This window comes from Paramisgurnus dabryanus, chromosome 3 (assembly GCF_030506205.2).
Source record: "Paramisgurnus dabryanus chromosome 3, PD_genome_1.1, whole genome shotgun sequence".
In the NCBI taxonomy this organism is placed as follows: Eukaryota; Metazoa; Chordata; class Actinopteri; order Cypriniformes; family Cobitidae; genus Paramisgurnus; species Paramisgurnus dabryanus.
In genome coordinates this window covers 38,262,725-38,280,549 of record NC_133339.1, presented here as the reverse complement: position 1 = coordinate 38,280,549, position 17,825 = coordinate 38,262,725, and the positions used below count along the sequence as shown (strand labels likewise).

At 35.4% G+C, this 17,825-nt stretch overlaps 1 protein-coding gene and 1 long non-coding RNA gene across 2 annotated transcripts in view; one reads left to right on the top strand and one right to left on the bottom strand.

Moving 5' to 3' along the window:
• The window catches only part of LOC135775426 (uncharacterized), a 47,434-nt gene that overhangs the window by 19,062 nt on the left and 10,547 nt on the right, over positions 1 to 17,825 (top strand). Inside the window, exons 11-15 of the mRNA XM_073814121.1 lie at positions 945 to 1,165; positions 1,927 to 2,187; positions 2,279 to 2,599; positions 4,749 to 4,979; positions 6,883 to 6,932. Of these exons, the coding sequence (XP_073670222.1) occupies positions 945 to 1,165; positions 1,927 to 2,187; positions 2,279 to 2,599; positions 4,749 to 4,979; positions 6,883 to 6,932 (1,084 nt within the window). The remainder of the gene's footprint in view (positions 1 to 944; positions 1,166 to 1,926; positions 2,188 to 2,278; positions 2,600 to 4,748; positions 4,980 to 6,882; positions 6,933 to 17,825) is intronic.
• LOC135732415 (uncharacterized) lies at positions 12,410 to 14,211 on the bottom strand. Its single transcript, XR_010526750.2, has 5 exons — positions 13,701 to 14,211; positions 13,078 to 13,171; positions 12,846 to 12,979; positions 12,660 to 12,763; positions 12,410 to 12,549 (listed from the first exon to the last, which is right to left on the bottom strand). It is a non-coding gene; the product is annotated as an uncharacterized lncRNA (long non-coding RNA).

Sequence of the window (17,825 nt, the reverse complement as noted above, 5' to 3'; positions counted from 1 at the left end):
AAATACTGCAAACCGCTACACAGTAATATTACTTTCACTCATACTGTAAAAAAGTATGCAGCATTTTTGTTAAATCAACATATATGTTGTTACTTTAACTTAAAAAATTAAGTAAAACAATTTTAACTTGAAATTATAATATATGTCAACTTATTTATGCCAAAACTTAAAAAAGTAGGTTGAATTAACTTGCAAAACCAAGTTGTTTTAACTTTGTGCTGCATTTTTTTTATAAGGATCCTTCTGATTGTTTTCTTTGTTACTTACCTATGTTTCTAAAAACATGCCCAGTCAATGACAAAATTGGATGGTATTGTGGTAAATATAGGTGAAATCTAAACATTATTCTTATATAGTTTATAGTACAATTTTAAATGGTCGTGGTCTTAAATCTATTAGAATACAGAAAAGAGAGTTTTTTCTAACAATTCTTCTGTAAACTCCAGTAAATATACAATTAAAGCGATGCAGTATTGTTAAAATAATCAATGAAACTCCTATGTGGCATAATATTGCTCAACCAATCCAATCAGTTTTCCCTTTCCAATAAAGAAAAATCAATCTTTGCACAAAAAAAATTTGAAAATGCCATCATATAGTAGAATATCTATTATTTGCTATGTTTTATCATTTAAAGTACATTGAGAATCATATAATAAATAACGGTAGAAGTGTGAAAATGTTAAGTAAAACGATTTTTCATTATTTGATTTCCAGTTACACAAAACTTGCTGATTAAAACTATTGAGTAGCCTACTAGTCTAAAGACCATTGCAACAACGACTTCGCGACGCGTCCCCTTTAATGTTGCGTCACAATTCTGAAACGAAAGTAATCCAGACAAAAACAGCATACAAATTAAAATAAATCTGTAATGTACCTTGTTTACAACCTTGCTATATTAACTAGCTTATCCTCAACTCACAATACCCTCACGTGTAAAGTGAAACCTTCAGTCTCTTAGTAGGATGTCCTAGTTGTAGATGGGTGTGGTTTTTATTCCGCGTGAGGAATAATAATCTTGAGGAGACGACATATGAATTTATTTTCGCGGCGACTAGGTGCTTCCATTTGCCTGACTTTGACTTGAACACATACAATATGCTTAATAGTTTGTTTGGACTTGTTTATCTGTCAGCAGTCTCGCTGTTAGTAAGTCTTACAGGTTGGTATAATTACATAACTCGTTTTGATTGTTTGATACGCGCGCGCAAACATTGCTTTATGGTAGTGATTTATTCATACTTGCCGCTAGGGTTTTGCGTGAATTGTTTCAGGGCCATAATATATGTTACTTTGCCTTGTTTTTCCTTTAGGGTTAAAATGAGTTTGCGTTATCACTTCACTACTGTACACAGTGTTGTCCTCAGCCAAAAATGGTCCAACATTGAATGCTTTATCTAAGACGTCATCATGTGCTCTGTCCTATTTAACGTTACACCGCTGTGTTCTTTTCCAAACGTTTACTGATAGCTTTTAATAGTGAGAATACAGAATACTTTTTATAAACTCACAAACTAAATCCAAACTTAGCAGTGGGTCAAATGTCAAACCATAACCAGATACCTTAACAGCTGATAGTTATTTCTGTGTTTGTCGGTCTGTCAAGTAAACACACATTATTCTGAATTTAATGTTGGGGAATAGTTTAGCCATAATGTATCATTAACCCACCCTCATGTTATTTCAAACCTATGCTCTCTTTTTCCATGGAAAACAACAAATGTTAAGAGAATTCCTCTTGCAGCTCTTTTCCTTACAGTGACTACTGTAACACAACTTAAACATTTTTTACCTTTGGAAGCTAGTGGTCACTAGTAACTGTTGTTGTATTATAAAACATTTAAAATGTCAGGTTTACAGATTTTGTTTTGGTGGAAGTTATTTGCTTTGAATGACTTTTTAACTCTCCAGTGTGCTTTGCAGGTACACAAGCTGAATGTCCTGTAAAACTCAACCCACCGAGAGTTTTTGTGAGGTACGACAGCTCTGTTTCAGTGAATTGTAGCATGAATTTCACAGCTGATAAGATTGGCTGGGAAGCCCAAGTAGGATCAGTATCCCTGGAAAAAGCCAAACTGATCACCTGGAAAGTGCCCAACTTGAGACAATGGGACATACGGCCACAGTGCTACATAAACTACAATAGGACTCAATGTTCAGCTTTTCTCCCAATCACTATTTACAGTGAGTTTTCATGTGAGTTTTAACTGAAATACAGGATATAATATCTACATTCATTGATGTAATATCAGGTTTTTAAAATCGTCTTTCACAGAGACTCCAGATAGTGTCTCCATCAGCACAGTCGAACCACTAATGAAGGAGTACTATGATTATGAGTTCCATTGTGACATTGTGAATGTGGCTCCAAAAAAATTCACTGTGAAATGGTTTAAAGGAAAGACAGAAGTGAAAACTGAGACCTTCAATGACACCATCAAGACTCCAGTGAATGTCACATCTAAACATCAGTTCACTGCATACAGAGAAGATGATGGAGCTCGGTACAGATGTGAAGCAGAACTGGAACTGGGAGCAGATGGACCTCAACCTCCTCCTAAAGTGACATCAAAAACTTATCAGATTACAGTACGGTGTAAGTCTTAGCTTTCATATAAATCTTTCTTTTTCAGGAGCATTTGAATGCACTATAAGAAATTTGCAACCATTTTTTTTGGCCCATATTCAGTTACATACAGAGCTTTACATATCAATTTCATGATAATACAAATGACTTAACTTTATAAGTAGGATAAATGGTTCTCATACTTTTAAGAATAGATTTCAATTGCTGCTCTCTTGTATTATATATGGCAGTCTAATTTAAACTTACACCTTCGGCGAAAGTGACTGCGTATACCCCCACTGATTGGCAAAAGACTGTTAAATCAGTAAAAACATGGAGAAAAACATGTCTAAATGGGAAAAAGCTGTTGTGCGATAGACTGTACTAACAGATTTAACAAGAATTCGGAGCTATCGTTTTAAAGACTGCCAAAAACACCGAAAGGAGAAGTAAATAGATCGTTCATGCCAACGTCCACTGACCACTGGTGGGTTGACAAGTTGCTAGGATCACTATCAAGCAGAGGTAGACACTACTTAAGTATTTTACTTTCTAATTAAAAAATTTTTTCAAGTATTTGTATTTTTTCATTGTTTCTCTTTGAAAATATATTCCCAGAAACATGTAAATAAATTATATAAAATAAAACATAAATTTTACTCTTATTGCATTTCATAAATACAAGTTTTGGTTTTACATTTAATATTTAAGTACATTAACATACTTTTACTCAAGTAAAAGTACACAATTTTAATGTAATTAGGTATTAAATAAATTTTAATATGCAATATTAAAGAATATACACAGTATGATTCTATGCTTTAAGTAATGTTTTTCCTAAGACAAACACCATAATAAAGCACAGATGCTTGGAAAATGTAACTAATGTAACTTAAGTATTGTCCACCTCTGCTATCAGATCCAACTAAATTCAATTTAAGCTGAAAATAGTCAGTTTTACTGGCATTTTTGCAGCAGTCGCTTTGAACACTATCCATTTTGTTGGATGTTTGCCACTCAACAGGGCGTACTCCGGCATGGTCACGTAGAAAAGTGACGTCAATGCATACCTTCTATATATTGAATTAGGTGAAAAATCTGTCTAGATGAGCATGAAACTTGTGTCAGACTAGTTATATAAGTAATTGATTAAAGGGATAGTTCACCCAAAAATGAAAATTCTGTCATCATTAACTCACCCTCATGTTGCTACAAAACTGACAATTTATTGAATTTATTTGTACTCATGAACACAAAGGAAGATATTTTAAGGAATGTTTTTAACCAAACCAATTGTAAGCACCATTCACTTCTATAGTATTCTTTTTTCCTATGATGGAAGTAAACAGTTTGGTTACAAACGTTCCTCAAAATATCTTCCTTCGCGTTTATCAGAACAAATACATTTATTCAGGTTTGTAACAACATGAGAGTGAGTAAAGTATCAGAGATTTTTCTTTTTTGGATAAACTATCCCTTTAAGGTCCACTGTGTTGATTTTTAGTGGCATCTAGTGGTGAGGTTGTGAATTGCAACCAACTGCATTGCACCCCTCTCTTTTGAAACAAATAGAGAAGCTACGATAGACACCACAGGACAAACACGTCATCATCTTATGGTGCATTCGCGCTATTTGCGTGTAGTTGGACGCTTGAACATTTGAGTTTACTCGGTTCATTCGCGTGAAAGTCGTGCGTGAAATTCTAGTCATTCGAGACATTCACGCGGAAATTTGCGTCATGGGAGGGGCTACTGCAACTCCGCTGAGACTCTGTTCACTTCCTGTAATCACATCACTATTACAGCCATTCGTACCGCGCCGCAGGATGCCTAATCGCGTTTTTGCATTGACTTAACATGTAAATCACTCACGCTTGCACGTCTACCGTGTCTGGTGTGAACGCTGCATTAGACAAAGTAGTTACAAAACACAATCTATAGAGCAGTTTGTTTGTTTAGGGCTACATTAATCTAAGGAGACCAGCAGTGTGTGTACATAAAAACAATACAGTTCATTATGTGCGGACTTTATACACCACTAATAAAGTAATTATGTATATTATACTGCATTTCGGTCAAGAGATCCTTCACAATGCACCTTTATGCAGCTGCTAATCAATAAGTAAATACTATAAATGTGTTGCATACGTGCTTAGAAGTTTCTCTTTGCCTTTCTCAGATCGACCAAAACACGAGGTGATCATTGAACTCATCAGTACTAATCATGGAGACGTCACTCTAAACTGTACAGTAGCAGCAAATCCACCTGCTATTTACTCCTGGTACTCAGAGCACTGGACAACTTCAAAAAATTCATCAGTGCTCACATTCACTACATTGACTCCAGGCAACTACACATGCAATGCTACAAACCCTCTAGGACAATCCACTAAAATGTTCATCATCACAGGTAAATAAAAAATAAATGATAAAATAATCAATAACATTTTATTTGACGGTGACTTTGTTAAACATGTTAGATGTCATTACTTCAGTAAACAGTAAATTATGCATAATTACATGGAACTAACCCTAATCCCTAACCCTATAGTACATTATTCTTACTAAAATGTTGGTTTGTTTGTACTGTTTGGCCTTTAACAATTAGGTTGTTAGTAGTTAGTTTTTAATACATAATGGGCCGGTTTCCTGGACGGGGATTAGACTAATCCTAGACTAAAATAAATGTAAGAGCTTTCCAAACTAAATCTGATCTGAAGTTTAGTAAGGCATGTTTGTTAAAATTAGTTATATTACCCAATCAAACTAAGGCCAAGTCCTGGTTTAAGCTAATCCCTGTCCGGGAAACCACCCCATAGGTTTTAGGTTAAGCCAGGACTAGGCCTTAGTTATAATAGGACATTTACAAACAAACCTTACAAAAACCAATACTGGTGTGTTTGAGACAAAACAACAGCACTGATAGGGACACTCCGCTTTTTTTGAAAATATGCTCATTTTCCAGAGTTAAACATTTGATTTTTACCGATTTGGAATCCATTTTTACGATCTCCGGGTCTGGCGGTACCACTTTTAGCATAGCTTAGCATAATTAATTGAATCTGATTAGACCATTAGTATCTTGCTCAAAATTAACCAAAGAGTTTCGATATTTCTCCTATTCATAACTTGACTCTACTGTAGTTACATTGTGTACTAAGACTGACAGAAAATTAAAAGTTGCGATTTTCTAGGCAGATATGGCTAGGAACTATACTCTTATTCTGGCGTAATAATCAAGGACTTTCCTGTAGTAACATGGCTGCAGGAAGCGCAATGAAATTATTATGCATCAGCCGAAAAAAATCCCCTTAGTCACTTTCAATGGCACAGGATTATTTTCGGGCAGTGCGTAATATCATTGCGCTTCCTACAGCCATGTTACAGCAACAAAGTCCTTGATTTATTACACCAGAATGAGAGTATAGTTCCTAGCCTAGAAAATTGCAACTTTTAATTTTCCGTCCTAGTACATGATGTAACTACAGAAGAGTCACGTTTTAAATAGGAAAATATCCAAACTCTTTGGTTATCTTTTAGCACGATGCTAATAGTCTAATCAGATTCAGCTATGCTAAAAGTGCTAGACCCGAATATCGGCTGAATGGATTCCAAAACTGTAAAAATCAAATGTTTAACTCTATTTTCAAAAAAAGTGGAATATCCCTTTAAGATGTGTCAGGGCAAGATGTTTTTAAATTAAAGCAGCTCAAACTTGCATTTTAGTCTGGATAAGCCCTTTTCAGGAAACTGCGCCTATATGTACTGAAGATGAACCTGCACACAAGCCTGAAAGTCACAGATGAGCTGGCATTGTACTTTTGGTTTTCTGTTCTGTTCTCATGCCAATTGTTAATTCATTCTTTCATGAGCGTGTTTCACTTTTACTTGCAAACCAGTTTCAGAGTCAAATTTCACATTCACTTAAACAGAACAAATATTACAAGATAATAAAATGATTTCTGAAAAAAAAAAAATGTAAAAGAAAGGTTGTTAAATCTAAAGGTTAATTAAAGGTTTTTCATATTTTTATATAATTAATGATTTGTGCTCAGTCTCTATCTACAGGGTGTTTGCAATCTTATGAATACATTTACATTTAATTATTTAGATGATTTAGGAAATGCAACAATAGTTGTTTGTACTGCATACAGAGTCTCCCGTTGTGTGTTGTTTCTGTTTCTACCAGTTAGCCCGAGGACTGCTTCTGCTTGCATCGCAATGACTCAATAGAGTCAACTTTGTGTAGCTCAGGCAATAAAAACAGTGATTCATCAATGACTAAAATCATGAATGCCTTTTTTCTTTCACAGGTGATCGCACTACATTTTGGGCTATTCTTAGTTGTGGCCTGGTGGTTCTTGTAATATTGTTTGGATCTTATGCGGCATACAAGAGGTGTAACTTTACCCAGAATTCTGTCATTTAATTGCCCTAACGACCTCAAACTGGGATCTTCTGATTAGGGAGTTCATGAACAAACTTGATATGCATAGTTTTAAAATCATACGAGGAGCTAGTCACGTGTGGACAAATGAGTTTTGATGTATTGGTACTAACACTTTCTTAAAGACACCACTTGTTTTAAACAAATGTCATTTATTTGGGCATTGTTATATTCATTTTATAAAATTACTGTTTACTTTAGATAACTGCATGACGTTTAGATTCATAGAGGTACTGTATGTGGTGTGTACAGAATAGCTTTAGTTTAAAGGTACCCCTTTTTTAAATGTTATATTCTTGAAATGTCAAAATGTATTTTTGTGTCTATTAACTGATATTTTTTTACAAATAATGTGAGAAACAGGTCCTTTGTATTGGCTTTTTGTTGCATGTAATATAACAATAATTGGTGTAATATATATATATATATATATATATATATATATATATATATTAGGTTACAAATTGTATACTCAGAAAGTTAGCAGAAACCCAACTGTTCACTTTAAGGAGAAGATAGACAACTAAAACTAAACTGAGAAATGCAGATCAGACCAGCAGAAAAACAGTAGTGTTAGTATTTAACAGCAGTGTTAAATACTAACTATCACGGTTTTTTAGTCTTTAGACTATCATATGTTAATCTTCAGATATATATAACAAGGATAAATATCATGTGGCAATTCAAAATTGCTTTTTAAGACTGAAAGTTTTTACCTCAAGGATTGGCAAGTTAAACTAGACACAGAGTTGGATATTTTTGCACATAGGTTTTTTGGGGTATTGGGAGAAATTATTTTGAATTTTGTAGTTGTTAAAATGCTTTTAAATAGTATTGTGCTTTGTAAACTGAATGAATTAAACATTTCTTTTACATTGACTGTGTTTGTGTACTCGATCTGAATGTGTGCATAAATATTACAAGGCACACAATAAAAGCTACTGTTTTACTGTAACTGTTTTAAATGCAACAAAATAAATTTTGTAATTGTGTTTCATTCTCTATACCTGTTTTCATACACTTTTACTATTTTGTTCAAATGGAAATTGGCCTGGAATGTCTGACATTTAAAAAGCCTCAGATGTTTCATGTAAAAACTTATCAGCATTGTTTATTCAGATTTATGAAGGTCTTTTATCAGTAACCACATCAAGTAGCAGCACATAGCAAACAGTGTAGCATATGCCGAATTGTGTTATTCACAACTTTAGTTTCCTGTATATAAAAATAATAGCAGCATGTGTCAAATGCTGTGTTCAGAATGAAATGCTTCAAAACAACATTTTGCAATGTGCAACATTTACTGTGTACAGCTTGTGTACTTTTGCATGGGAAAAATATGCAATAAGGCAGCAAAAACACATATTGCGTAACACTGTAGACCACAATGCAATGCACTTAACCTTATTTTTGTCGAACTAAAAACAATTTCACCCATAGTTGTTCTCCTTTTTGGATTTTTATTAACTTAACACCCACAACTGTTTAAATTTAAAAGCTGCAGGGGCAAAATATGTCAAGTTCACTTTTAAGGTCACATACTGTAACTGCTGATTGTCTAAATAATAGAATTTAAACAGTACATTTACAGAAATATTGAACTTTAAAATAGCTCTGCCGCCCTTAGATGAAATGACCCCAAGCCCATTTGAGTTTGAGACCCCTGGTCCAGACTCTGCATCTGGATTACTCGCTATCTTCCACATAACTAAAACATGTTAACAGAGAAAAAAAAAACAAATATTATAGTGCATAAATGAACTCTTGCTATTTGTGTCCTTTGTGGGGGTTTATGTTTGATAGTGATGGTACTTCCTCTGCCAAAAATGTCGTCTTGTGAGCTCATGCAAGAGTGTTGCCATAGCAACTGTACTAAGCTGCAGAGCGTTGCTGCCTGCCAAAAGTCTCAAGTAGAAATATACGCTTCTGTGTATTTACGCTTCGACATTCGTATAAAGAAGTAACTGTTAACCTAAAGAAATTAACTAGCAGTATAGCAAATTCAAACAACAAAGTAGTATTAAGGAAGTGTGCAGTGAACAGCATAGCAAACACTGAAGTACAAACGTTCTGGTTTAACAATGAACAGATGTGAAATGTCATTTCCCAGGACAAGGACACCAACATGAAACCATAAAGAAGGGAAATGAGATTTTCAAACAAGCGCAGTTAAATGATCTGAAGGTTGAAGGGTAATGTGGGCGTTTGGCAGTCTTTACAAACTTTACAAGTGCTAATGTCTATGTTCACGGCTGATATTTGGTGACCCCTGCTGGTCACGGAAAGAACTTCTAACGCTTACATAAAATACGTATACCGATACAATTAAAGTCATTTGACTTACGAGATATATCCAACTGCAGCACCGCAGAGCCACGAATCAGAGCACACGATCCAGGGCGCTCTTTTTCCGGGCGGAAGTCGAACCATATATGGTTTGGCGGAACCGGTCTTGAGTCGTGAAAACCAAAATTTCTCTTGCCTAATTTTGATATAAATACTAAACATTTGAATCGTATGGTACTTAAAAACAATACATGAAAATTCACTAAAATATATAGCCGAATATAAATATTTTTTATTAACATACATTTTAATGTAGATAATTAAGTAATGTCACTACATACTTTTTCATTTGATATAAAGAAATTACATTCCTTCATGTTTATCATTAGTATCTACTTTAAGTATTTGTTACAAAATAAACATTGACACAGAGCATCATTTTTAATGTCAAATACACTAAAAAATTTTTTGAATTTCAACTACACATTAAATAAAATATATATTTCCTAAGTAAATATTTCTGCACCACACAAATTTTTTTTTTGCAACGGTCCCTCACTTCCGCGTTTGTCATTTATTATTATTATTATTATTATTAATCCAATATTCTGAACAGTGAACAGAGTATCAAATACATAAAATATAACACTTATAGGGATTGTGGAGTTGACGTCACGCCGTGTGGCATTATGAGTAATCCGCCATATTTGCAGGATCGCCTCCTATCCCGCTGTATTAGAGTTAGTGTGTTGGAGGTTGTTTTTGTATTTTCTGTCGAGATTTTAATAAACTTCGATATGTTTGGTCAGTACTGCTCGATCAAGAACTGCCACAGCCCCTCACACGATCGTTCAGGGAGGAAACTGAACAACGGAATACGTTTTTTCAGCTTTTATTTGGGGGAAGCCGGTGGAGGAGCTGACGAAAAGACGCCGGATCGCGTGGTTTGCCTGCCGCAATCAGGAGAAAAACTTTTTACTTTTCAAAAAAAATCCCTGCATCAGCGAGTATGTTTGCTGCATTTTCAGTCATTCAGTAATTTGTGATTAATAAAAGCAGAACCACTTAAATTGTCTTGTTTTTATGCTAACACTGTCAAACTAACTTGTAAATGTAAATTATGTAACGTTATTTATTCATTTCTGATCAACCTCACCACATGAGTTATAAAAATAAATCTTTAGACAATTTTTACGATTATAACAAATATTTTTTATTAAATGCAACTGCTCAAACCCACTGCTTGTGACTCTTTAAAATGACATAAAGTTTGCTAAATATTTAGCATTTTGTTTGTTTTAATAACTTGGCCAAGAACAGAAGTGCCATCTTATGAACATGTGTTGATTCATTGCACAGAATACAACGGATATATTTTTTAATAGAATCATTAAGATACGTAGGTATTAATACATTGTAAGTAAATGGCATATTTCTTTTAGCTGGTTTGTCAACCGTCATAAGACTCCGAAAGAAGAATGTCATCTTACTATGAGCTTGTAGGGATTTATAGCTCTTAAAGAGCACCAATTATGCTAATAAATTAGCACGTTAGCACGTTATTGTAATATCCCATAGTACATACATGTTATTAAAACTTGAACTAATGCACTGTTAGTCTTATAAATTGCTTACATACCTCACCGATTTCTGCATGTCTGGAAAACGCTCGGTTTAGTTCCTGTCTCCGCCTCCCAAAATGTCTAGTGTATTCGGATTGGTCAGATGACTACTCAACTGTTATTGGTCAACTGGGTTCGGCGTGTGTTTGAAAGGTTACGCCCCTGACTACGTGTGGATTTTCCGGTTCTGACTGAGAGTCACAGGCAACGTAAACAAGCGCTATATTTCTCTATAAACGATGGTGTCTGTACTGCCTTACCACTTCAAGCTCGATCCAGAGAGTTCAGAAGGCCGTTACGATATAAACGATCTCCGTCAATGAACGCGATTGGATTTTTAAGGTGTCCTTAGCTCTGCCAGAATGCTAAACGAAGACGAAAATGTGTTGCAAAGACATCCAAAAGGTAATTATAACGTACTACATTACTTTGCAAACTATATGGAAACACCAAATGTAGCACATAGAAGGTTTTATTTGAAATGATTATAAAACTATTTCACTTATTAACATTATTTTACTATAGTAAACTTTATTATAAAAGACCGCTTACATACTATATTACTGTGCAAACTATATGGAAACACCAAATGTAGCACATAGAAAGTATTTGTTGAAATGATTATAAAACTATTTCACTTATTAACATTATTTTACTATTGTAAACTTTATTATAAAAGACTGTTACATACTATATTACTGTGCAAACTATATGGAAACACCAAATGTAGCACATAGAAGGTTTTATTTGAAATGATTATAAAACTATTTCACTTATTAACATTATTTTACTATTGTAAACTTTATTATAAAAGACTGTTACATACTATATTACTGTGCAAACTATATGGAAACACCAAATGTAGCACAAAGAAAGTATTTGTTGAAATGAATGTTCTACATTATTTCACTATGGTAAAGTTTATTATGAAAAACTGCTTACTTATAAGTGCTATGTTTTTACTTATTAGGTTTTAAGGAGAATGCAACATGTTCCAGGGCCTCTTACCTGCGTGATTCATCATCCAGGTTTTGCACAAATTGTCTAAATCCCTACACACAGAACATTTATTGTACCGACTATAAGCCTTTGAGGTGCAGGACTAGAGTAAGTTTTATTACATTTTTAAACCAATAACACTAAAGTATCATTATAGTAACAAAGTACCCAAAAGAACAAAAGATGCAACTTTAAAGAAAATATAATAGTCAGTCAAAAGTTTTTTTTATTTATTACAAATATATATTTAAATGTTAAACAATATACAAATAAACATACTTTAGTACCCATATTGTGCTCTTGTTTCAAAAATTGTTCAATTCATTTCTTACAGCTATCTATTCAGATAAATGGCATATCAAAGCTTTGTCAGCTGGTGCTATCTAAGACGACACTATAAGGTTATCATCCTGTCGTGTGTTGTTCTCCAGATACGCTTGGAGCTTCCTGATCAGATCGGTCACAATTTTGGCTTTCGACGACCCCTGCACTGAAGATGGCATGCAATCACGTCCTCCTTTGAAGGTCTCTCAAACTGTGATGCCAGGTCCATTGGAATCGGGGTTTCCTTCAGCTTATCTTCAAATACCTCATCAAACACAAGCCTGATCACATCCTCCACATAACTGTAGAAATATTGCAGTCAATAAATCTTTTGTTTTGATAATTTATTTCCCTGCTTCATACATTAAGTTTTTAATTATGAATGTATTTGAAATAAAACATTACTGCTTACGGTATGTCACTTGTGTGTTTTGGGAACATAGCCTTGTACTTTCCCTCTCCTGCTTTTGTTACGGCTTGGTGACATTGTAATGGATGGCTGCAAGGTACAAATACCTGTAAAATATAAACAAGCAATTAATTTATTGTAAAAGTAAATACTACTTTATTTAACACAGTTACTAAAATACTTAAATACCTGCACAGCATTCCAATAAATGAGAAAATCATTTTTTTTTTGCTGCAAATCTGAAATCTCAGGCTACGGACGGCAAAGGCATCCACTGATGATGATGATGGAAACATTGTGAAATGATGCTACTGCCTGGGTTCCTATTATTATGCAGAGAAAAAAAACTTTGTCATCATCAGTTATACATTTAAGACTGGTAGTGGTTTCACTAGGTAAATACATAATATGTGTAAAACACCTTTGCTCCTCATATGCCAGTCTGACTCCTTGTACTGTGTGTAATGATGTTGCATGTTTGCATACAGTGTAGAAGGATGTGTCCAGCTGCGAATCTAGGATATAGACAAATAAAACAAACATGTATTCAGTCAAAAAGAAATATTATAACAATAGAGTACAACGACTATAAATCGTTAGACTATTCATTAAAACGTAAATGTATTACATATTACATGGCCCAACATTAGCAACACACATTACGTGTTTAATTCGTTTCAAAATCTAAGAAAGCTTCAAGTAAATACAACAGTAAAATACATATAACTTTAAACAAATCATCTGTACTTAGAGTTTCTTGAGTTTGATCATGAGAACAAATTTTACCGGTAACAGATTAGCTGGCATTTGTATTTATCTTAGCAACTTAGCAAGTTTGTAAACATGTCTAAACCAACATCGATAAAAAAAAACGAAAGCCTGCATAATTCAACATACACGTGTGTAAATATGGTACGTTGTTTATGAAATACAGTTTTACAACACAAGACAATTAGCTTGCAAGCTTAGCTCTACACGCACATTATGTTAATCTCCGGTTACGTAATGTACAGTAAAAGGCTAATAATAAACATGAATACTTACAGTCTGTGATCCAGAAGTGCACAGTAATCAACTTTCAAGAGGAGACGTCGCGCAAATCCAGCTTCGGTTCATGAGAAGCAGTTATTGTGAAAACTCCGTGAACAACTTCTGACTGGATTTTTCCGGAACCGTATTAAACATGATGTCCTCTGTGGAAGTCCATAAAGTGCTATTTTGCCCTCGCATCTAAAGAGACAGCGTCTACTCGAGATTTAGTCGCTTAAACAATGAAACAAGAGTTTGCAAACAGAGTAAAAGCAGGGACTCACAACCTCCGCCATTTTAGCTCTCTTCTGACTCGGCGCTCCCCACCCCACCCTCGTCTTTGAGGGCGTACCCAAGCAAAGCAGAGAGGGCTGAACTATGATAATGTTGGTCTTATCTACGTCACTAATCCCAGGAAGTAAACTGTTGCCTACAATCCGAGTGTTTTTTGTAGTCCTCGAACGTTAGAGACGATAACTCGCGTCATCGTTTTCTTTGAGGTATGTACTTTTTGAATATCGTTAGCATGTACTAATGCACACTTACACCAGTGTTTCCCATACATTGATTTATTTGTGGTGGCCCACCACAGAATCAACACTGGCCCCCACAAATAGAATTTTCATGATTCCCATTTACATTTTTATTTCACCATTTAAAACCGCTTAATTCGGCTTAAAATATAATTTGATATATAATACAGATCAAATACAGATACAGATCAAAGAGTAGAAGTGAAACATATTTCAGGTGCCAACACTAGATCAAACTCAAACACAACATGATGACGTCACATATATGCTAATAAGCGGGTGACGTCATCACCACCACAGTCTCCTCAAAATCCTGTGGGAAACACTGCTTACACACAAAAGGATGTTTAAAAACGTGTATCCCATAATAGGTGCTCTTTAAACTCCTGCAAAGTGCATGCACTCAATCCAAAAACAAGGTAATAATAACAGATATATGAGCAGAGGTAGTGCGTCTGGATCCGTAATCCAGTCATGGGCTGCTAAATCATATGGATCTAGGGTTGCCAACTTTCTGAAATGGAAATAAGGAACGGGGGGTTGCCTGGGTCCGGTGAGATGCCCCCACAGAAGATAATTTTGAAAAAAAATAACCCCTGAAATGAAGACTTCTGGTGAAAATAGTGGAAACTACTTAATAAATTTAGATAAATATATTTTATACAACTTCTTAGGCCTAAATATTTAATGAATAGCAAAGTATGCCTAATAAGTATACAAGACTGAACCACATAGATGTGAAATATAAAGGCTATCATGATCATTTTGCCAACAATGAACCATGGTTTTAATTTAAGTTTATAATACTCCCTCTTCAAAGACCCCACCCCTTTTTAAACCTTGAGCTATCTAACTCCATAATAATTTAATAAGAAACCCATCAGAAATGATTGACACAATACGAGGGAGAGGAACACAGGAACAGAGGGAGAGCACTGGAGAGATATATATGTGGATTGTTTGGCTAAATCATATCTCTTTTAATATAATCACTTTCTTATCAACTATATTTGAGTTTTAAAAATCCACATAATTACATACCATATGAGCCTCAGGAGACGACTGACGGACAATGAACCTTAAAGTCGCAATGAAATTGAAATGAAAAACTATATATGTATTTTTAATAGTGTGGTATTATTAACAAATGACTTATCTGTGAGCTTCATTATTTTTTAAAAATTCGTGTGTGCTCATAATCTTTAATCAAAAATGCAAATCTCCTCCCCTCCTCAAAACGATCTCTCTTCACTTCCGGTCAAAAGTATGGCAGGTGGGCGGGGTCCGGGAGAAGATCGCAGTGGTTAGCAATTAGCAACACGACCCAACTTCAAACGATCCAATCAGATCTCGATGGACAAATTCAAATCCAGCCCTGCCTTATTTCATCTCAAAAGCCGTTTCATTCGGATATACGTCACCACGGGGAAAATAAGGCAATCGCTACTTCCGTTTCATGGCGACTTTAACATTCCTCCATCCTGTGCCCGCAGCCTCTCGCTCCTCTTGTGATTATCTCCTCATGCGTGCTGCTTTATATCACACACTCCGCCGTGACAAACAGAAAAAACGCGACGGCATATGGTACAATTGGCCTTGTATTCATTGTCCCTCACGTATTCCAGCCACGGGTAGTCATTTTCCCATTCAATTCTATATTTTTGTGCTTGTTTCTTTTTCGCCGGCTGCTCGGATGCAGTCATTTTTACATTTCCCGCTGTTGTCACTTGTCGTCATTGTTGCTATGATACGTGACATCACAGTGACTGAAACGACCAATGGGCATTCCCTGATGGGGCTGCAACGCTACGCAGATCATAGACAAACAGAGAGAGAAATTACAGCACCGTCAGGGTTTTCTTATACAAATGACGCGGTCTTCGTTCATGGCTGACATATTTTCATGTCATGTATTTGCACTAAATTAATTTTCATAAAATACGGAACAAACTGCGTTCCGTATCAGTTCAATACAGAACAAGAATTTTATGTGTCAAATACGGGACGATTCCGTATTATACGGAACGGTTGGCAACCCTATGGATCTGTTGTTTATTTGTCCAAATGAAGTTTTTTGGCAGTAGCACTTAGTTTCTCCCGATAGGGTCCCTTCTCTTTTTCTTTCAAACTCCTCAATTTCGTCGGTTCTTCTTCAAGTTTACCTAGTTTTAGCTTAACACACCCACAGTTAAATGGCATAGCGGTCGGCGGTGCCTCTAAACATGGCGCCCACGTCCCATAATGCAACACTGCGGTGACGTACATTAACATTCCCTATAATGATAGACAAACCGCGTTTGTCCTGAAGCCCACTTCCCACTTCCGCCCTGAAACGAGCGCCATCGTGTGCTCTGAATAGTGGCGCTGCGGGGCTGCAACTGGATAATATTGGGAGAGTGTTGTTCATTGAAAATGTTCACGTGAGGGTCATAGGAAATATTTTCAGAAATAAACACAAGAGGGCACTGTATACTTGAATATATAGAGCAGTATCTCACCTTTTCTTGACTTTGTCCGCAGCATGGCCATGCTCCCCACTCAGACTTTCAACGCAATAAAATATTTTAGAACTACAAAGATGGCAGAACTAGAAAAAATTATGTTATCTCAATGCTTTCTAGAAGGCACCAGGTTCAAAAGAGTTTTTAAAGACAGTTGAGTGAAAGACTGTGAGATCGATTGCAAAACCAAAGGCACCTTTAAAGGGGACATACCATGAAAATCTGACTTTTTACATGTTTAAGTGCTATAATTGGGTCCCCAGTGCTTTTATCAACCTGGAAAACATGAAAAAAACAACCTAGTAACTTAGTTTTGGTAAACCATTCTCTGAAACCATGTGAAAAAATAGCTCATTGAAATTTGCCTCCCCTTGTGATGTCAGAAGGGGATAATCCCGCCCCGTAATCTGCGCTATCCAAGCACAACACTGCCAGTTAGTGCAGAGATCAGCTCATTTGCATGTTAAAGAACACACACCCAAAACTGCAAATGTTTGCTCACACCTACAAAGGACAATTTCAACATGTTGTAATAAATTATCTGGTATTTTGAGCTAAAACTTTACATGCACTCTGGAGACACAAAAGATTTATTTAACATCTTAAAAAGTCTTGTGAAACGTCCCCTTTAAAACCAGGTACAGGGAAAATTTTGTTAGAAGGTGATTTGTTTGCAGAGCATTAAAATTGATTAAAAATAAGAATACAACTCAATATAAAATACCAAATATTATGTGGAAAAATGTATTTAAATACTGTATTTTATAGTTTTTAAATTATGTAAAATTGGCCATTCAGTCAAATCTTTAGTGTTTCAATCTGTCTCGTAGCACGCATACAGAAAACAGCCTGGCAGCAAGTTATACTTCCAATATTTTGAGACAATATTTACCCTGTCCCAAATGACACATTCTGACCTTGTGGATCAACTTGAAGTCTTCACTTCACTGACGTAATAGTACAGACCTATGGGGAGCTACAGGTGCTAGATCGCAAGGGTACATTTTGGGAGAGACTTGATGATGTCACAACAGAAAGATAAAGCTGTTGTCCAGTTGTAGCCTACTGGACTCCTAACATCCATCGTATGGTTTGGTCTTTAACAA